Raw genomic sequence first — 21,230 nt, 5'->3', positions numbered from 1 at the left:
CTTTTAGCTCTAAGTGCCTAACAAAGCTGCTGGCATGGATGTTGATGGACTTTTAGTCCTGTTATGACCTAGTGTAAAATGCAGCATAAGGGGGAATATCACAGAGACAATCACAACTGTGCACATCAATACAAATAAGTAACGATAATGAAGTGTCTTTCCTAATGTGTTTTCTGTGTCCAGATCTACTCTAACAGAGAGCTAGAGGACCAGTTGACCAAGATTAGAGAAGTACTGTCTGATGACAAACATGACTGGGAGCACCGAGTGGTAGCAGTAAGACAGAAATTAAACTGATACTCTCTCACAGACATGTACATGGGGTACAGCATGAATTTAGTGACAATATCCCTTGTCTTTTTCCCATTCCTTTTTTCTCTCCAGCTGAAGAAGGTTCGTTCACTCATGTTGGCTGGGGCTACTGACTATGAGGGTTTCCCTCAGCAGCTGCGTCTCCTAGAGGCTCCCTTTAAACTGTCAGCTAAAGACCTGCGCTCCCAGGTGGTACGCGAGGCCTGCATCACACTGGGGTGAGAGACTTCCAAGATTTTGAAATGTTTTGGGAAGTATCATTTTACAGTACCTTTAATAAGAACTTCATTCTATTCTCTATTAGAACTGTCTGAAATGCTATTGATGCTACTTTAATAATGTGAAAGGGACTAGTATATTTTCACTGTGTGGCCACAGTGTTAGACACTGGCTGTAATCACAAAGTGAGACTGCTTTTCTCCTTCCTACTAAAAAATCCTGGTGTTGTTACATTGAGTTATGGTAATAATGTTACACCAAAATGTCAACCAAAATAAGAAACTAAATAAAATTGTATTCAAAACATTGTATCCAGTCTTATATGGTCGACCGGACCAGTTTCTTTGGTTTCTGATTGTTAATATTACAAACTTAATATTTTGTGTCTCTTTGTTAGGCTAATGTGGTGGTTGAGGGGGATCAGATATTGATTTTTTTTTTTTTTTTTTTTTTTTTTTTTTTAGTTTTTAGGCCATTACAACTGTATCTATTGATTTTTGAATGTCATGTGTTTGCTCTGTTTTTGTTTCCTTGTTGTCTTTTTCTGCTGTTTCTCTCTTTTGAAGGACTAAAATAAGAGATCACTCCCCAACTAGCAATGTAATAACAGATCAATGTTTTACGTCTCTTAGAGAAATGAGCAAATCTTTGCATCTTAACCCTTCAATAAAATGAAAAAATATATATGTAGATGCATTTTAGAAAACCTGTAGTATTTACACACCTGCCAAAGACCAGTTTGTTTTATCAAAAAGAATGAAGGATCCCTGAGGTCTGATTGTGTTTATGTTTTATCTTTAACACACTATACTTCATTTTCCCTCTGTCAGACATTTGTCATCAGTTCTGGGTAATAAATTTGACCATGGGGCAGAAAGTGTCATGCCCACTCTGCTGAATCTTGTGCCCAACAGTGCCAAAGTCATGGCCACATCTGGAATGGCAGCCATCCGCCTCATCCTCAGGGTAAGAGGTACACTGGGGAGGGTTGATCAGGTTACTCTGGACCCTGATTTTTCTCACTGATAGTATATGTTTTACCAACCACCCTATTAAAATCTACACATTGTCAGAGTTAATTTACAATACTGTGCAATACAAAACCTTACTTTTAAACTTTTGAAATAAACTCTGTGTTTATCTTTGTCCTCCAGCACACACACTACCCACGTCTCATCCCCATCATCACCAGTAACTGCACCTCCAAATCAGTATCAGTCAGACGGTAAGATGATCTCTTTTAGTCATTTATTTATTTCAAAACACAGTTCTTTGCTTTAAAGTTTCCCTACAAGTCGCAGATTATTTCTTTTTTGACTGACATGTCATATTTTGTATGTATTATGTATGTATCCACCTTTGGTTGCAGAGATCTAGTAACTCTTTACATGTAATTTTTGGGTCCTTTGTTAAGTATCTAATACCATAGAAGTGCTGACCTTTCTCCCTTTCCCAGACGCTGCTATGAGTTCTTAGACCTCATGTTACAAGAGTGGCACACTAATACGCTGGAAAGGTAAGTTGAGTAGAAAAATATCCTCAAAAGCTACCAAAACTTTAGGCAAGTGAGCATGTCGTTTGTGTCAAATGGATATGATGGCAGTATATCGGAGCAAAACATGGTAGGAGTGGGTGCACTGTGTTGATGTGTAGTGGAGGCTTCTTGTCCTCCCTCCCTCCTCTGACATGATGATTGAATTCACTAACATTTGAGTAAGCTAAGCACTAGTTGGGATAAGCTACTGATGAGGCCCATTAAATTAATGAGTCCTGGGAGAGCCATCATCATCAAGGCGCCCCGTGATAAGGCAGCTTTCCATCTCTGTAACTATGACAACTGCCAGAGAGACTTTAAAAGCATGTGAAAATCCTTGTGGGTGGCCTCATTCCCTATGGACCGTCAGAGGAATAAAACTGGAAGAAACACAGAAGATGACAGGGGGAAGAAATACGCTGGGAGTTTTTGCTCTCTAACATTTTGAGCTCTGAGGTCACTGAAGTAATGCTTCTGTACTTCCTGGTTTTATCTTGATGTGAAATTATTCATTTTTGTCGTCCTTGCCATGTTCCCTTACTATCCCAGGCATGTGGCTGTTCTGACTGAGACCATCAAGAAAGGCATACATGATGCTGATTCTGAAGCCAGATCTATTGCGAGAAAGTAAGTATCATTTAGAGGGTTTGGAGGAGAACTGCATAACTGCTCTTACCTGGTAAAATCTATATTCATGTCATTTTCTCCTTGCCCTGGTCCTCACCTACAGGTGTTATTGGGGTTTCCATGGTCACTATAGCCGTGAGGCGGAGCATCTGTTCCAAGCGCTGGAGTCCACCTACCAGAAGGCCCTCCAGTCTCACCTGAAGAGCTCCGACAGCATTGTGTCCCTACCCCAGTCTGACCGTTCCTCGTCGTCTTCCCAGGAAAGTCTTAAGTAAGAAACAGGGCATCCTTCTAGTGTGTCTACATTTCCTTAGCCTTTGTCCTTGCAGATTCCCATCCCTATTCCCTTAGTTCCATTTTTATACTCCCATTGTTTATGGGATTCCACCTACTTCCATTACACTGTATATTCTTATTTTTTGTCTCCTAACGTGTAGCCTTTCCCTTTTCTGCATCTGTGTTATTGAATATGATTTTAAAACCATTGGTAATTATCTTCTGATGGGCATTGGGATTGATTACTATCATTTACCCCTTTTATAGATGTCTGAAAACCTAATGCGCAGTACTTTAGGCCTGCAGCTGTTACAGTCATCTGTGTGTGTCTGTGTGTGTTGTGGGGAGCTCTAAACAAACATACTGTATTGGCCATAATTAGTATTTAAAGTATTCTTCATTGCAGTGAGTCAATGCACTTAACATGAATGTTCCAATGTTATAATCATTGTTCAGATTCTTAGATCTAGAAATGTGTCATACTGTACATAAAGTCCAAATAGTTTCTTGCTGTTGCTCTTTTTTTTAGCAGGCCATTGTCTGTGAAGAGTGTCATTGCAGGGAGCATAACAAGGAGTAAGTCACTTCTGAAACCCTTTTCTGTTCTCTTTGCTGGTGCAGAGTTTTCTTTAGAAGTGACAGGTTTAGTTTCTAAAATTATGCAAAAGTGGTGAAATTAGGAGGGAGAAATAAGTTAAGAATCTCATCAAGGGAGTATTAAACAAGACCTATCCTCAATTAATTTAGCCTAGTGGGTGACATGAAGTAAGAAAAAACATAAAAAGCAATAATTATTACAAAAGAAAGAATCATTTAACTAATAATAATGGCAACATGAGAAATTTAAGGAAATGAGTCTAGTCTGTTAGGGCTTCACTGCTGCCTTTTTCCATTGTCACTGTTGTATGGATTGATGGCAGTGAGGGTAGACAGCTCTGTCTTTTACTTTAGTGGAGGTGAAAAGAAAAACGTCAACTGGATTTAAGTAAGATATCAGGCACTTAAAGAAACCACATCCTTACATCACTCTTCATCTTTCCTTTCTCATTTGTGCTCTTCCAGGTAAGCTGGTGAGCACCAGGGTGCCTACTACACCAGGTTCTCTCCAGCGTTCCCGTAGTGACATTGATGTAAGTGCCGCTTCCAACGCCAAGTCACGTCTGTCCACCGGTCCTGCTTCATCACCATTCAGCTCTGCAGCTGCCCTTCCCCCAGGATCTTACGCCTCTTTAGGTAATCCATCAGTTATCTCCCTCTACCATGTTACAAGCAAAAGAATAAACCTCCCTGTGAGCATCTTCACTCTATTGTGTTGAAAGAACTCCTGTAATCTAAGTTCTAAGTTCTAAGTACTTACTGGAAGCAGCTTGACTTAAAAACTGACTTTAAAAGACAGAAACCTTTAGAATAAACATTGCAATACTTCATTTACTCAGAAATGAACCACCACCTACATTATTGTAGCAAATTAGATAAGAAATTTCCTTCTCCGAGGCCCAGTCAAACAGTTTTTCTTCAAAGTCTCCTGTCACCATGAAGTATTCCGAAATTTTCTGCTGTAGTCACTGGCTTTTAAGGACCTGACTGGGATTATTAATGGCTACTGATGCTGTCATTAGACTGTTTTGTCAGCAAGAATTTCTTAAATCCTGGGTTGACACTTTTGACAAACTGATGCAATAAGTCTGAATAAAACCTAGTATGATTAAACCCCTGATGCTTTTAAAAGCAAACATTTTAAGCTAATAGGGGACGTTTAAGCCACCCCCAACCAAGGCATATGAAATTTACTCCATACAGAAACTTCTCTCATACCCCTTTTCTTCTCCAGTGAGTCTCCAGAGCTTGATGATGGCCATTACTAATTATGATGAGGCCCCTTGCTTATCCACTCACTCTTCTTCCTGCTTCAATTGCTTCTAATGTCTTCCTCTATACTTCTCCTCCCACTCGCTGCTGCATCGCCTTTCTTAAATGCCCAAAAGATGGCACTCCTGGTAAAAGTGATGGTAAGGTTTGTGTGTCTGTGTGTAAACAAGAAGGTGTAGATGTGTGTGTCTTTTTGTCAGGTGTCACAGGCCTCTTGTTTACATTCTTTCTCTCTTCATCTGTGTCCTCTTTTCCTCTCAATCTGACACAAGTGGTTATTATGTGGAAATTTGCATGGACTGTCTGCATGGACTTCCTCTTAACCCTAACTAACTATATCTATCAGTTCTATTACTTACACAGCGATCAAGTCTGACATCATTGTTCTATATCAATGATTTATTGTTTTACTTAACAGAGAACATGGCTTTCATCTCTTTTCCTGTCGTTTCTTCTGTTGTCCCTTCCTGGAAATTGTTGTGGCACCATTATGAACAGTGCACTAAAAGACAATAACTAAATGGTTGCAAAATTTAACAGTTTCACTGTACTTTGTATTGTGTATTATCACTGGAATTGCTAAATATGGTCAAAGTCTTGCACTGTTTTATTATGTATGTGATGTGGAATAAAATCTAATTAGAAACATACTGTCTGTTTTGCACTATGACATATCATACTACAGATCCTTTTTTCTGATTAGCCTCCCACAAGAAAAGCCAACGAGTTGATGTTTATGATCTGAAAATGGTAGGCTTATTTAAACTGTTTTAGAGGAGGGAAAAGCTATGAAGTACATTGTAAACAGAACAGTGTAGATCAGGTGTACTTTGACAGAATATGATAAATATGATAAGTTTTTAAGAGAGCGTTGCACTCTGTGTTGTACTATAGTAACTAGCTGATGTACTGTAGTTGGGATGGCTTTTGCCCCCAACTTATCAAAAAACCCTACAAAGGACTCACAGACATCTGATCACAATGGCCCTCGTTTTAATTACACCTCAATTTTTTATAATAGGCTTTGAAATTGGGAGTGAGAATGAGAATGAGATGACAAACGGCTTCAGATGAACTGCGTGTTTAATGTAGTGATGTTACACACATTCATGTACCCATTGACACCACTCTCAACTTGGGGAAAATGTTTCTGTCGATGTTTTAAATCAACTAGTTAGCATTAGTATTTCTCACTAATGCTAATGGACACCTCTAGCTTACCAGCTTGCAAAGATGGTATTTGAATTTAGAATGCTTACCAAGTTAACAAATACTTTTATTGGCTAAACTTCCAAATGTATAATGCTTTTCTCCTCAATGTAAGAAGGGTGTAAAGTGAAGATGTGGTATTCCTTGCAGGTATATAATATATAATGATGTTCAGTGTTTGTCTCTCTTCATTCAGACCTGGGTCATAAAGTTTGCCAATATTTCTTATTGCTAATTTAGTACATGAAAGGCACAAATGTGGGATATAACAAAGATATTTAAGTCACTTAATTCTTGTTTTTCTGTAGTTCATATCTTCGCACTAGAATAACTGTCTGCAGCGCAAACCCCAGCCATGTTAAACTTGCTGGGGTTCCAGATCAAATGAATGTTGAGAATTATTTGCAAATGCTAATGGACCCAGGTTTGTCTGTTTTCCCCTTTGTGTTTTCAGAGAGGCTCTGTCCTCTTTTCCAGCTGTTCCTCATTCTGTCTCCCCAGACTTTTTCTTCCCAAGCATCTCTGTCCAGGGTTGGTATGGAAACATGGAACATGATTGACTGAATTCCCACTCCCACTGTCTCTCTTCCCTCTGTTCTTTTGCTCTTTCTCTTTTTGTCCAGGTCGTGTTCGCACCCGAAGACAGAGCTCTGGGAGTGTGGGTGGGAGCAATACCTCAATAGTGGACAGTAGAGGGCGGAGCCGAGCCAAAGTAGTCTCCCAGTCCCAGCGTATGTATACACACAACACATCTCCTCATGTGGTGGGGTTTAATAGAAGTCAGAGTTTGAATCTCTTCAATGACATTAAACACATTGAATCAGTATGCATACTAAGCTGTCACACTCATATCTCAGTATGATCTTTAACTGCTGGCTTTGCGATCATGTCTCATTGTGTGTCTGTTTTTTCTCATCCACTGCAGCACCTTGAAAACGCTTATAGTCACTCACAAATCTTGTGTACTTTTATGTATGTGTGTGCCAACATGCATGCACAGTGTGTGTGCTTGCGTTTGTAAATATACTGTATATATGTAGGTTTTGGGATCTCTGTATATTCTTGTGATCTGTGGGTGATCGGTGCATAGTTAACGTTCACTGCTGTCCAGAGTGCATGCTCAGTAAAATCAATAAACATAACCTGCCTCTGTCTCATTTTGATCGTTCTCCACCTTGTCCTGCCTCTTGCTTCCATCATCCAGGATCCAGATCAGCCAATCCCATCAGTGGTAAGGCCTTAGCTTCATCCAGTCACAAGCCAGATGCCTCATCCCTAAGCACTGTCCCCCTAGCAAACAAAGCTCATGTAGTCCCATTCATTTTGCTTTTCACATTTGTTTCACCAGTTACAGTAGCAGCATGCTCCACTCATGACCTGTTTTTATTTGTAATTACTATCTCCCCCACAGAGAAGCTGTTTGGCATTGGAAATGTTTGCTGTGTTGCTGTGTGTGAATGGTGCAACAATACAGCCACAGTAGTTAGAGTGTTGATCAACACCCTTATGCTGTGTGTCTGGCCTTTAACCTCTATTTGCTCTATCAAAGACTCGTAATTACATTTCTGTACAATTCTGTTTACTGTACTTTTGTGTTTTCACTAAAATGGTATTCATTCACCTTCAGATATAACCAAATCCATCAAACATATGACATTGTTTCACAGAGGTTAATAAGAGTAGAGGAATAGATTATAATGTGTTGCATTTCCATTTATGTTGTTGCACTGCAATTGGTCTGTTAAAAGCAGGACTTGTGTTTTTTGAGATTTGATTGAATAGCCCAAGCACATTATTAAAGGGTGATCCACTCTGTTACCACTTATCCCAGCTTTTTAGCCACTCTAAATATTGTCTAACTATGGTTTTGTACTTGTTTGCCTTCTCTCTCTACAGCTGGGAGTCGCTCTAGCTCCCCAGGCAAGCTGCTCAGCCACACCAACTATGGCCGGATCCCTCGAGCCACAGTGTCAGCCTCGACCACGCCATCCGACAAGCGCAGCAGGATCCCTCGCAGCCAGGGCTGCAGCCGTGAAACCAGCCCCAGCCGAATGGGTCTCGGTAAGGCTAGGAGTTCAGCACATAGCTCAAAGATGTCAATCTGTTTCTTTAGAAACAAGTTACAGTGGTTCTGCAGGACTGCTTTGTGTATAAAGATTCTGGAAGTGGGATTTACTGTGTAGCTTTTGTAAATCACAAATTTCATGCTTTTTAAAGCAAGTTGATATCTTTTAAGTCTTAAATTATTTGATGCACCAAAGCTATTTGTGTAAGCCTTGTATTGTTCATTGGCGACATGAGCGTGCCTGCAAGTGTGAAGGAACCAAGAAACAGAAAACCAATCACATCCTGTACATCACTGATTACACAGCTGTACAGCTCTGCACCATACAGCAGATGAAAACTACTGAAAAGTGACATATGCCAACACAGATTTACATCAAATGACCCTCAACTTTATGTTCAAAAGTTTCTGATAAAGGGATAAATTGAAGCACTCATGTATCCTGTAGTCTGACAATAAACATTTCTGTCCACATGGCAGCACAGATTCTCAGACACCAATAAAGCCCAATGTTAGCTTTAAAATCAGGAGTGATTTATTTGCACTGACCGTGAAGATGACAGAGGTGAGAGTACTGGCTCTTAGAGAAACTATGCATTCATCAAGATGAAACCTTATACATAGTTTTCATCTTCAGCTAATCATTTCCCCACAGGTCTGTCAGGTTAATCAGGTATTTGCCTGGTTGAGAAATAGTATTAGTTATGGGTGTTACAGTGGTCGACATGAAAACAGTGTGTATGTCTGACTTTTTTACTTCAAACTGAGATTGAAAGTACAGACACGGTGAAGTCGCGTCAAGTAGAAAAATAATGTTTATATAATGATGTTAGGGTGGGTGGCTAATAGTCAGAAACCCAATACCATATAACTGTCTCACCTTATGGTGTCATATGTTTCCTGATAGTCTGATTCATCATCCTTTATCAGGGCTGAATTGATGGTGTTCTGTCATGGTCTGTTTTTTTTTTTTTTTTCGTATCGTTATGTCACTGAAAAGTAGTTTTGGTAATAGGAAATACTGAATGTTACTATTTCACTCCTTATCCTTCAGTTTTGATCGATCTGTCTGTAGTCAAAAAAACTGATCATTTATACAGGTGCATCTCAACCAAAAAGTTGGTTTATTTCAGTAATTTAATTTAAAAAAGTGAAACTTATATATGATATATAGAGATATTCATTACACAGACTGATGTATTTTAAGGGTTTGTTTCATTTAATTTTGATTATTATAACTTACAGCTAATGAAAACCCAAACTTCAGTATCTCAGAAAATTTGAATATTATGTAAGACCAATAAAAAAAGGATTTTTAACGCAGAAATGTTGGACTCCTGAAAAGTAGGAACATGAACAGCACTCAATATATGGTCAGGGCTCCTTTTTCATGAATTACTGCAGCCATGCAGCATCTCATGGAGGCGATCAGTCTGTGGCGCTGCTGAGGTATTATGGAAGCCCAGGTTGCTCTAATAGTGGCCTTCAGCACTTCTTCCTATTCACAATACCCCATAGATTCCATATGGGGTTTAGGTCAGGAGAGTTTGCTGGCCAATCAAGCTCAGGGATACCATGGTCCTTAAACCAGGTATTGGTACTTTTGGTAGTGTGGGCAGGTGCCTAGTCCTGCTGGTAAATGAAATTAGCATCTCCATAAAGCTGGTCAGTAGAGTGACGCATGAAGTGCTCTAAAACTTCCTGGTAGACAACTCTGCTGACCTTGGATCTGATAAAACACAGTGGACCAACACCAGCAGATTACATGGCTTCCCAAACCACCACTGACTGTGGAAACTTTACACTGGACCTCATGCAACTTGGATTCTGTGGCTGACCTCTCTTCTTCCAGACTCTGGGACCTTGATTTGGAAATAAAATGCAAAATTTACTTTCATTTTAAAAGAGGACTTTGGGCCACTGAGCAACAGTCCAGTCCTTTTTGTCCTTAGCCCAGTTAAGATGCCTCTGATGTCTCTGGTTCAAGAGTGGCTTGACAGAAGGAAAAAGACATTTGAAGCCCATGTCTGTGCGTGGTGGCTGCAGTCCACTCCTTGTGAATCTCCCCGAAATTGTTAAATGGGCTTTGTTTCACAATCCTCTCAAGGCTGTGGTTATCCCTTTTTCTACCCCATTTTTTCCTCTGTGAACAGCCAGCGTCTTTAGTAATGACCATTTGTGTCTTATCCTCCTTGTGTAGGGTGTCTATGGTCGTCTTCTGGACAACTGTCCAGTCAGTCTGCCTACCCCATGATTGTGTGGCCTACTGAACCACACTGAGACCATTTAAAGGCTCAGGAAACCTTTGTAGGTGTTTTTAGTTAATTAGCTGATTAGAGTGTGACACCATGAGTCTATTGAACTTTTTCACAATATTCTAATTTTCTAAGATACTGAATTTTGGGTTTTCATTAGCTGTAAGTTATAATAATCAAGATTAAAAGAAACAAACATTTGAAATATATCAGTTTGTGTAGCATGCTGCTGCTGTGTGTAATCTATTTTGATGTGTCATATTTGTTTTATCTAATTTACACAACAAATAATAATGTTATGTGTAATCTTTGAAAAAAAAGTAACAACCTTGGGTCAAACTAACCAGACCTTACAAGCAGTAATGACACACAAACAACGCGCTGCTGCTTTTTTCTCTGTTCTACTGTTATACTTTTAACTTTCACTTTGATTTTTCTTTTGCTGTCTGTCTCTAAATATACCTGTATTTTGGCTCTAATAGTGATAGGTTGTGTGTCAGTAGTTTTCTTTATAAGTCAGTTACCTGTGCTATCTAAGATAACAGGTACTCGTACGGTTTCTAAACAAGTTGTTACTATTCAAAATCCACAGTGGATCATTCATTATTTGGTAACTATCTGAACTCCTGTGTAGTACAACCATCCAAGCTAAATAATTATTTGTTCTAAAGAAGCCTCAAAATGTCATTGCTGTGACTTTGAATGGGTACATCTATACTCCCCAGAGAACAAAGCCCTTCAGGCCAAACACTAGTCATACGCTCATGGGCAGTGTAATGAACATTGCATCTCCTTTGGGCTGGCTAAACAGCTTTATACTTTGTCTTCTTCTCTCACACACTATACCCCTCTATTTTCCTCATTTCTGAATCTCACCCCTATTCCCCAGTGAATGCATATTGACATTCCCACCTAACATGTTGTCCTGACAGCCAGCCTGTGTGGTAAAGCTCTTCTTCCTGCTGCTCTTCCCTACCGCACGCTAGCTCGGAGCCGTATTCCCCGTCCCAGCATGAGTCAAGGTTGCAGTCGCGACACCAGTCGCGAGAGCAGCCGTGACACCAGCCCTGCTCGGGGCTTTGCTCCTCTTGGTGAGTACTGTTGAACTAATATCTGTCCTTGACTAGCTGTTCCATCTCAGAAAGTCTGGACAATCTTTACCAAATGCTTACATGAGCCTGTCACCCTGTGTGCTGTCTATTGTTCCTGTTCTCAACAGTATCCTGTGGCCTTCCTACCTCCTGTCTTTCTTTGTGCATGCACTAACTGTCTTTCTGTGTAGTTTCAGAATGAACGTGTGCACATAAGTAGTGATTATTAAGCATAAATGTCCTCATTAAATATTTTTGCATTGTGTAAAGGATGTTGAGGAAAAAACAGAAGCAACAGAGATATCATGCAGGTCTTGCTTAATTGGACTCTCATCACGGTTGCCCAGGTCTTCACACCTGCCCATTTCTCCTGCATCCAACACTGACTGTGAGACCTGGCTGTTAACTTAGTCTAATATATCCTATATCTTGATGTGCATGCAAGAAATTCAGTGTTAAGTATTTAAGTATCTGTCAAAGCCAAGTGAAGCCCCAGTATAACTTTACAATTAAATATCATCATTCTTTATAGTTTTTCATAATTTTCCTTACTTAGTGAGATACAAATTGTCATTTCTGTTGCAAAAACAAGAATGTCATAAATATCAGCACAGACATTTTAAAAAAACGACAAAGACAAAGAGGCAAAAGGTCAGTGAGGGATGACGCCTAGTGCAGCAGTATGAAAATGGCTTCTCAGTCTTACATTAGAGGTTGGTGTTTAACCTGTAGTGTGTGTCACTAACTCCGTGGTCCGGATGTCGCCCACCTCTCCTCTTCCCTGCAGCCTCCCGGCGTCACTCCCGTTCAACCAGCGCTCTTTCCACAGCTGATACCCATGGCCAGTCAGGTGACCTGCATGCCCAGACCTCACCAAGCCCCCAGTCCCTCTTAGTTTTCCCTAAATTACCTTAGAGTCAGTATTATCTGCTGTAGCAGCATGCCTCTGTGGTCGTATTCAGTGATGTGGCTACAGGCAGCATCCATCATTCCATTACTTTTTCTTCCAGAGTTTTTCAGGGAGCAAAAGTACAATCAAGCAGGTTTTTAGCATGTGTGGGGAAGTATTATATTTTCATCTGCTTCTCCTTAATCATCACTTTGCATCCTAAGTGCCTTTTACATAAATTCTTTTACATTTTCGCCATCATTTTTGTGGAATTGTCATCTCAAGCCTCTGAGCAGCTTAATTTATTGTGATGTACCAGTTTGATTTTCACTGGCTTCTTTAATCGTGTGTCATTTGGTTGCCTGCAGTTTGTCTGTAGTTATCGTAGATGTGGCTTTTTAAAATCTATATTATTTTGCCCGGGAAGACATGTTATAAACTCTCTCGTCTGGTTTCGTCATCCTTTGAGCTATGGGACCTGTGCCTCTGTTGTTTTAAATTTATCACTTAAGCTCGTATTTGTGTCCTTCTTTGGTGCATTATTAATGCTGTCACTTAGGGAATCATCATACCTATGCTTTTGCACAAAGGCCTTGTCACCTTCCTTTTTTGGTTCATCTTTTGGAACATTCTTTTATTTAGCTGTTGATGTTTGGGAGTATTGCATTTCAGCTTTGTCATGCACAATATACTGCTTTATATGCAAATTTGTCTAGAGAAAGGAACTTTCTCTGTTTCCCATGCAAAAATGAACTTTTGCATTTCTCTATTCATTTAAGTTGCAGTGGTGATTTACTTTGTTACAGTTCTTCACTTGCCATCTTCCTTTTTTGCATCAGTATTTTTCTTTCCTTACTTCCCGTCTAGACCGATATGGTTTGATTCACCAGGCGAGAATATCTGCATCAGTCAATGCCATGAGGGTTCTTAACACCGGCACCGAGGTGGAGGCAGCAGTTGCTGATGCTCTGGTAGGTTGCTGTAGAACATGTCTGTTAGCTTTAGACTGAATAATGTAAAGTTTTCATACAAACATAGAGTGTCTTTAAAAAGGCTCATATCTGACAGGCTGAGGGTGTTTTGAGTTGAGTTTTTCAGACTGAGTACTGGAAACTGGGTACACAGAGTGTAGTCTAGTTTTGTAAGGTTACAAAACAAATTCCTCATTCAGGAATTTGTCCATTGTTCAAAATTACTGATTGCACTGAAAAACCTTAGTCTAATACAGTGTTTGAATGTTTTTTTAAAAGGGGCAGGGAAATATTTCTTGACGAAAATATTTGCATGCACACCAGGGCCACCTGGAGCAAGGAATTAGCCAGGAAATAATAAACTAGTCTCACCAAAAGGTTACAAACTATTGAAACCTGTCATCATTAACCACATTAAATAGCAGCAAACATTCAGAAGTGATTCTACAACAGTGAAATAACACAGGCATCAAACTCAAATACTGCATTCCCAGAAGAACTGTACTTGGTCTTTGTTCCTCCTTTAAACCTTCCCTCTCTCCTCTTTCCTTCTTGAATCTTTGCTATCATTTCAGCTATTAGGAGACTCCAGGAACAAGGTAGTTGGTCATTTTTACATACTCTTTTTATATTCATGCCATCTTGCACTAATCAAGTTCAGGAAACAGTAATGGAGCTTCTCTTATTTTACTGGCTGATGACATGCCTCATCCCCAGTCCATTTTAAATGTATTTTTTGATTTAGTTTTATGCTGAATGTTTATGTTTATCACATCCCGCATGAATGGATCTATAATAACCCCAGAAATGTGTTGAACCTCATTGTTTGGTACCGTATTCATATGTGTTTCCTATTTCAGAAGTCCATGAAATGTTATATTCTTTGTTTTAAGTGTCCCCTCTCTGCACTACATTTATAGCCATGGCTTTTTCCTACTTGTGGCACTGCCTGCTTCGATGTTAAAGCAACAAATATATGTATTTAGTTTCTGTTTCATTTTTGTCTGAGGAATTGCATACCATAACTGAGTATGTACAAATCTCCTTGTAAAATTAACCTCCACAGAGCAAAATATGAGATGTACATTTTGCCAGCACAGAAACCTGCATGGCTTCCTGATGCAGCTGGTGACCCTGTATCAAAGATACTTGCATCATGGCTGAGTTCATTTGGCTAAGCACATTCCGGGCAGAGCTTGATTAACATTTAGCATCATGCTGTGTGTCTTATATTTTATTTATGTTCTTCTTTATCCCACAGAGAAAGCCACTGAGACGAAGATACGAGTCACCAGGGATGTACTCAGACGATGATGCTAACAGTGATGCATCCAGTGCCTGCTCGGAGCGCTCATATGGCTCACGAAACGGAGGCATACCCCATTACTTACGCCAGACAGAGGATGTGGCCGAGGTTCTGAACCATTGCGCTAGTTCCAACTGGTCAGAGAGGAAGGAGGGGCTACTGGGCCTACAGAATCTCCTCAAAAGCCAAAGAATACTAAGGTGGGATTAATTTTAATGTCAGACTGGAAATGTGAGCTTTGGCAGATTTTGACCACCTTGTTAAAGTGTGGCCAAACCTTATGTCTGTATATCATCTACTTAACACTCAAAACAGATGTTATACTGTAATATCTCTGAATGGTAAGAAATACAGTAAGGGAGAGCATCACCTGCAGGTAATATTATATTCACCACACTTCCTCTAGAAAAATAAGTCAAAATACATTTTTATTTCTTCACCTTCTCCACGGTATGGGCATGGGCTGAACACAAAATGAACTGGAACAGTTTTAGCCTTCAGAAAATGGCTGAACAGTCCCACCTGAAGCATATCCATAACCTTTTTAACAATGTTGTGTGGGAAAATTAAAAGAAACAGTAACACTGTCTCTCTGTGGCACAGTCTATCTTTGATGTTGTTTAGTGGCTGACATGGAATTGTAGCAGTGTCAATTTTGGCAGCTATTTTAGCGTTAGTCTTAGTCTTCAGGTGAAAACACTTATTAGTCTTAGTCACATTTATTCATTTTAACCCTTTATAGATTTAGTCTAATTTTAGTTGATAAAAAATCATTATGTTTACATTATGTTACTATTAGTCATTACTTTTACTCAAAATGCAGTTTTTCTTAACAAATCCGTAACTCTGGTTAACAACTCAGGTAACTCTCCTCTGCTTAAGTGTAGACTGACCGTGTAGCTTATTTTGAATGTCCAACATCTGGCAAATCACGTTCTAGTCCTGTCCCATTTTGTCTCATCAACAAAGAAAAAACCAAACACATTGTCATAGTTTCTTTCATCAGATATTAGGTTTAGCTTGTCAGCATCAAGTCCCAGTCATTGAAAAACAAACATTTTTTGTCATTGTCTTCGTCAGCAAAATTAACACTAATATACAGGGGCTAAACTGCTGTGGGTTTTATTATTATGTAAGTTTATTGGAATTTTGGAGGAATACATAGTGCGTAGTATGTGCCTAAACTCTTGAATGAAAGAATATACATATCAAACTTTTGATGAGTGGTTGTCAGTGTTCACATGTTGACATGTTTTTTATAGTCTTAACAAGTTGTCAATAGATGTGTATTAAGTATTTTGGTGAATGTTGATTGTTTTTTTTTTTGTTTGTTTGTTTGGTGCTTTTTGTTGCCTGCAGCCGAGTGGAGCTGAAGAGACTTTGTGAAATCTTCACAAGAATGTTTGCAGATCCACATAGCAAGGTGCAGGAAATATATTTGACTATCTAAATCAATGATTGCAATTGTAACTTAAATATAAATGCATGGTATCCATAATACAAAAATGGTACAGCCCATGTTCACAATATGTATGCTCTGACTTATCCTGTACTAATTGGATGTCTCCTGTTGCATGGTCTGCCTTGCTGTGGATTTAAAAACAGAGAGTAAGTTTGCTTCTTAATCCATATTATTGTACACACAGGCAATAAGCCAGATCTGTCTGAAGAAGCACACCTTAATCCTGTTTCCTCAAAGCAATTCTGTGGAATAAATATTTGAACTGTACACATGTTCTCAGGTGTTCAGCATGTTCCTGGAGACTCTTGTGGACTTCATCACTATACATAGGGAAGACCTGCAGGATTGGCTTTTTGTCCTGCTCACCCAACTGTTAAAGAAGATGGGGGCAGACCTGCTGGGCTCAGTCCAGGCCAAAGTCCAGAAAGCCCTGGATGTCACAAGGTCTGAAATACTAGTCAGGCGCAGCCATAAGTGTCAAAAAGATAACTGGCTATCCTGCAATTAGTAGTGTAGTACAAATTTTACAAATTTGAAATTTTACATATTCCCTCCTAAGATGCCCAATGCATTTATCTTATCATTGAGCCGATTGATACTATCTCATAAACCTTTCTTATCTTCTTCGGTAATGTTTCAGCAAATGATAAAAAGCTTAACTTCCCTTTACTTGCTGCATGTTAGGGAGTCCTTCCCCTTTGACCAACAGTTCAACATTCTGATGAGGTTTATCGTCGATCAGACTCAAACACCAAACCTCAAGGTAAAGTAAGCAAAACGCTAAGCTTTACTGAAGGCAAGATGATTTTGATTGATTGCAATTTTCATATGACATGACTGAAAGATTGTTGGCTTTTCAGGTAAAGGTGGCCATTTTAAAGTACATTGAGTCCCTGGCACGACAGATGGACCCAACGGACTTCGTTAACTCTAGTGAGACACGTTTGGCCGTTTCTCGCATCATAACCTGGACCACTGAACCCAAAAGCTCTGATGTCAGGAAGGTAGGCCAGCTCTGTTAAATCTCGTCTGAGACCAACTACTCATGGAAGTTCCATACAATGTTTGATTTAGCCTATTTTTAGCACTAATAATGAAAACCTCTTTGCATAGTCAAAATGTATCATATGTATTCAAGAGTACTGTTAGGGACTTTAATCTGTTTCCTTACAATTAAAAAAATCCAGTTTTATTAAATATGTGTTTATAATCTTTATTTTGGTGTGCTTTAATTGTAGTGTTGCAGAAAATTGTGGGCCCATAACTCAAATATGCTTCAACATTTAAAGCGGAGAGAGTTTGAACATGTAATCTATACAAGATGTTTATGCTATACCTGCAGTAACTCAGAATAACAATACATAGTTTGGACACTCATTGCAAAACTAATTGCTTTGAGGCTTGAGTATGAGTTTCCATAAACTAATGTGGGACAATATATGTATTTATAAAGCAGATCCATCATCCATGAAAGATTGTCTTTTGGTTGAAATCCACAGGATACAAGGTTCCACATGGCCAGTGGCACCTTGTATGTCTACATTTTTTTTTTTTTTTTTAATTCTTCAGCTGTCTTTGGTCTTTGTTTACCAGCAGTTTGTAGCACTGTGATAATAGATGCTCTGTCTGGATGGTCTTGGTTTTACATATGAAAGGTCTGATGCATGTCATATGTTCTGGCTCTGTGTCACCCTCTGTTTTTTTCCATTGATGTTGTACCAGGTGAAATCCTCATATAGTTTAACATCGGAGCCTGACCTCCAGGAAAACCAAAAATACACGTACAAGGATAGAAGAGTTGTTTTCTAAAAGCAATCTTCACTTTCATTTGTTTTCATGTGTACAAATATCAATTACCTAGTTAGTGTGATCCACAACTTATTAGCCTATGCCATGTTCTTATAAAGGATCAGTTCATTTGGTTTCATCCACCTGTGTAATGCCCATTCTGCCTTGCCACTGTGCTCCAGACCCTTCATAACTGGGTGAGCGAGGAGCTAGCTGGCAGGTCCAGTACCGCAGCTTTACTATCTGCTGAGGGCAACCAGGAAGAAAGGTGTAAGCAGGTAGAGCTCACTCCAACAGCCAGTCACAACACAACAAGCACGCAATGCCCCGTTTGCCTGGTGCCTAACCACCAACCTTCAAGACTGTGAAGACTAGTGTGGCATCTCTCACTCACCCCTACTGTTTATGCTTTAGCCGTTTTGCTGTAACAACCTACAAATCAGTTTGTGCCTTGCAAAATGATCACTCACCAATTAAATTAGGCTTGTTGTGAAACGAGAAATAACTTAGTTTGGATTTTTTTTTTCCAATTAACAGGAAAGGCTTGTTGCTTTGTATGGAGTCTTTTTAGCAATTTTGTCTGTTCAACTCACACTAACAACCTCTAATCCACATGCATACCTGCATGTTGTAAACATTTAATTTTTGTTCACTAATAGGGATTCATAAGGCTTAAACTAAGTGTGCAGTAGTTTCATATCTGTATGTGTTGTCCCACGTAATGAAGCTGTACATGTTTAGACTGCATTATGTTATGATAAACTGCATTTGTCCAAAATAGCACACAGTAAGTGCTTCAAATTAGAGAGGGGCTATATTGTTATTTGATAATCACTGAGAACTATTTAACAGTTATTCAGTTATCACCACTATGACCCCCTACCCTGAAACCTGCTCACACACCGCACACCCAACACATGGAGAAAGCATGAGACAGTTCCTTTCACTTCTGTTCACTAAACTTACCTCTTCAGTTGACAAAGCTCATCATTTGGATGCTTCGCCTTCAAGTGCATAGTTGCTGATTTATAATACACTAACTTAACCTGGCAGAGTTTACATTGCACCTCATTATTTACACAAAAGTTCTACACAGAACTTTTGATGGCTGTTGTCTGCTCATTTCTGCTGTTTGTATTTGATGCTGTAGTAAAATGATGTACTGACCTGATTATCATGCTATTTCCAGGCACCAGTAAAATCAAGGGAAAACAGTGGCTTTTTGTTTTTAAAGACAAACATAACTGCATGAAATATTATGATATTGACTGTTCAAATATTTGAAAATCATTGCCCATCCCTACTTCAAATGCATTTAGTATAAAAGCTGGCATGCTAGGCTGCATGTGTTTGGACTGTGGGAGATAGCTGGAAAGAACCCATGTAGACAGAGGGACAACATGCAAACTCCACACAGAAAGGCCCCAGGTTGGCCTGTGAACACCCAGAACACACTTGCTGTGAGGCAACAGTGCAATAACTGTCAGAAAAGTGCAAAGAAACTGTCCATAAATATGAATATACTGATTTTGTTTGATGTGTATTTCGTTTGAAGCCCTAAATACATATACCTTACTGTGAAGGTGCAAGAAGAAGGGGAAGACAATCCAAAAAAGTCTAAACTTCCGATTGTGCAGTTTTAACCCATTCATACCTCTGTCAAACCAGAACACACAGACATGATGCACATACTGCTTGAATCAGCAGAACCTGCTGATAGTCCCATAAGCCCTTCAGGAGTTAGCAAGTCAATGTAGCTAATAGCGCCAATAGTAAACTGTTGACCACTGAATGCCTACTAGAGGAAAACTATTCAGACCGACTTTGGTTTATGTCTTAATACAGTATAGTGCTTTGTAATAGACCATCATCTTGCACTGTTTCCAGCAACAATTGCGAACTAGTTACATTCTCCAGCCTACTTTAAGTTTGATCTGTACTCACCTGCATGTTGTAACACTGATAATGTGAACATATTCTTGAATAGTACACATCTTAATTTTCCACTGAATGCAGCTTTGAACACTCACCTTTAACAGTGTCTTTCTACAGGCTAATGTGTATGTTACTCTAAGTAGTGTGGAGCTGTTGCCATGGTTTCAGAATTACGACCTTTTGACAATGTCGATAAATTCTCCATATTAGAACAGTTCAAATTTTGGTTATGACCTGCACTATCTGTGCAGTTGTCTTCACATTTGAAAATGTCAGTCCAGCTCATTTGGGTGACTTTGGTAAATCCACACATGGTTGTGAATTTCTGGAACCAAGGAAATAGTCTGATCTTTTCACTCTGCTACATCCTCCATCCTAACCTGTTGTATCACACTGCCTCCAGGCGGCCCAAGTGGTGCTCATTGCTTTGTTTGAGCTCAACACCCCAGAGTTCACCATGCTGCTGGGAGCTCTGCCAAAGACCTTCCAGGACGGAGCCACCAAACTGCTGCACAACCACTTGAAGAACTCCAGCAATACCAGCAGTGGCATAGTAAGTAAAACAGGACACTAGTTTTGTTTCATACAGAAACTAATATAAAAAATTGTGCACCATCATCATATGGTGACCACAGTAGTAAACCCCATGTTGGGTCATGTGTACCAGTAAACCTGTCGACAGACTTGCCACATTCAGATTTCATCATAGTTCCCTTGCCACCAGGGGTCTCCGAGCAACACTGCTGGCCGGACACCATCACGTCACACTCCTAGCAGAACCAGCCCTCTCACCTCGCCAACAAACTGTTCCCACGGAGGACTGTCTCCCAGGTAGATAATCACTGTTGTGGAACTTTGCATGGCAATGGTTTAACCTTATCGATATGACAGCTGTCATGATCATTAATTTGTAATGAACTAACAAATAACTAATGCACACCTTAACAGAAGGGTTGGTAGGAGCATGATTATGAGTGAGTTGCTCAGAGGGATTACAGCACACCCTATTTCCAGAGATTTGATACGATTTTACCTACTTAGCTGCCTGATGAAATATGTACTGCTTTAGATGCATTTGATTTGATTTACCAGTTTGATAAACAGCTTCTCTGTAGTTGGCATGTATAATAGGGGTGTAACGATATACCAATGCCACGGTTCAGTTCGGTTCACGGTTTTGGAGCCACGGTTTTGTAGCAGCAATGCTAACACCAGATTAACTTAACTTAATAACAACAACAACTTAACTTTATCTTTATTAACTTTATACATTGGCTTCACTTTTTTCAGCATGCTTAGCAGCATACCTGAATAAATTAAATAAAATAAATAACTCCAATGTAGACTAGTCAGAAATAAACATTTCTCTTTTAGTAAAGTCAGCTTACCTGAGTAAAATGAACACTTGACTTCTTCTTTCAC

The 21,230-nt window shown here is 39.5% G+C and overlaps 1 protein-coding gene across 16 annotated transcripts in view; it reads left to right on the top strand.

Moving 5' to 3' along the window:
• The window catches only part of clasp1a (cytoplasmic linker associated protein 1a), a 96,861-nt gene that overhangs the window by 65,246 nt on the left and 10,385 nt on the right, over nt 1-21,230 (top strand). For 5 of the 16 annotated variants that reach the window (XM_026294647.1, XM_026294646.1, XM_026294649.1 and 2 more), the window contains 23 exons: nt 184-276; nt 385-530; nt 1,362-1,497; nt 1,686-1,756; nt 1,988-2,047; nt 2,615-2,692; nt 2,796-2,963; nt 3,498-3,544; nt 4,031-4,201; nt 6,670-6,777; nt 7,943-8,107; nt 11,353-11,457; nt 13,214-13,317; nt 13,893-13,916; nt 14,579-14,823; nt 15,983-16,046; nt 16,229-16,231; nt 16,366-16,529; nt 16,770-16,848; nt 16,946-17,089; nt 18,056-18,151; nt 20,212-20,361; nt 20,533-20,639. In XM_026294647.1, coding sequence (XP_026150432.1) covers nt 184-276; nt 385-530; nt 1,362-1,497; nt 1,686-1,756; nt 1,988-2,047; nt 2,615-2,692; nt 2,796-2,963; nt 3,498-3,544; nt 4,031-4,201; nt 6,670-6,777; nt 7,943-8,107; nt 11,353-11,457; nt 13,214-13,317; nt 13,893-13,916; nt 14,579-14,823; nt 15,983-16,046; nt 16,229-16,231; nt 16,366-16,529; nt 16,770-16,848; nt 16,946-17,089; nt 18,056-18,151; nt 20,212-20,361; nt 20,533-20,639 — 2,528 coding nt within the window. The remainder of the gene's footprint in view (nt 1-183; nt 277-384; nt 531-1,361; nt 1,498-1,685; nt 1,757-1,987; nt 2,048-2,614; nt 2,693-2,795; nt 2,964-3,497; nt 3,545-4,030; nt 4,202-6,669; nt 6,778-7,942; nt 8,108-11,352; nt 11,458-13,213; nt 13,318-13,892; nt 13,917-14,578; nt 14,824-15,982; nt 16,047-16,228; nt 16,232-16,365; nt 16,530-16,769; nt 16,849-16,945; nt 17,090-18,055; nt 18,152-20,211; nt 20,362-20,532; nt 20,640-21,230) is intronic. The other 11 variants (XM_026294659.1, XM_026294653.1, XM_026294660.1 and 8 more) reach the window with 9 other exon arrangements.

Source organism: Mastacembelus armatus, chromosome 21 (assembly GCF_900324485.2).
Source record: "Mastacembelus armatus chromosome 21, fMasArm1.2, whole genome shotgun sequence".
Classification (NCBI taxonomy): Eukaryota; Metazoa; Chordata; class Actinopteri; order Synbranchiformes; family Mastacembelidae; genus Mastacembelus; species Mastacembelus armatus.
The sequence above is the reverse complement of the archived record's forward strand: the minus strand, read 5'-3'. Positions and strand labels throughout refer to the sequence as shown.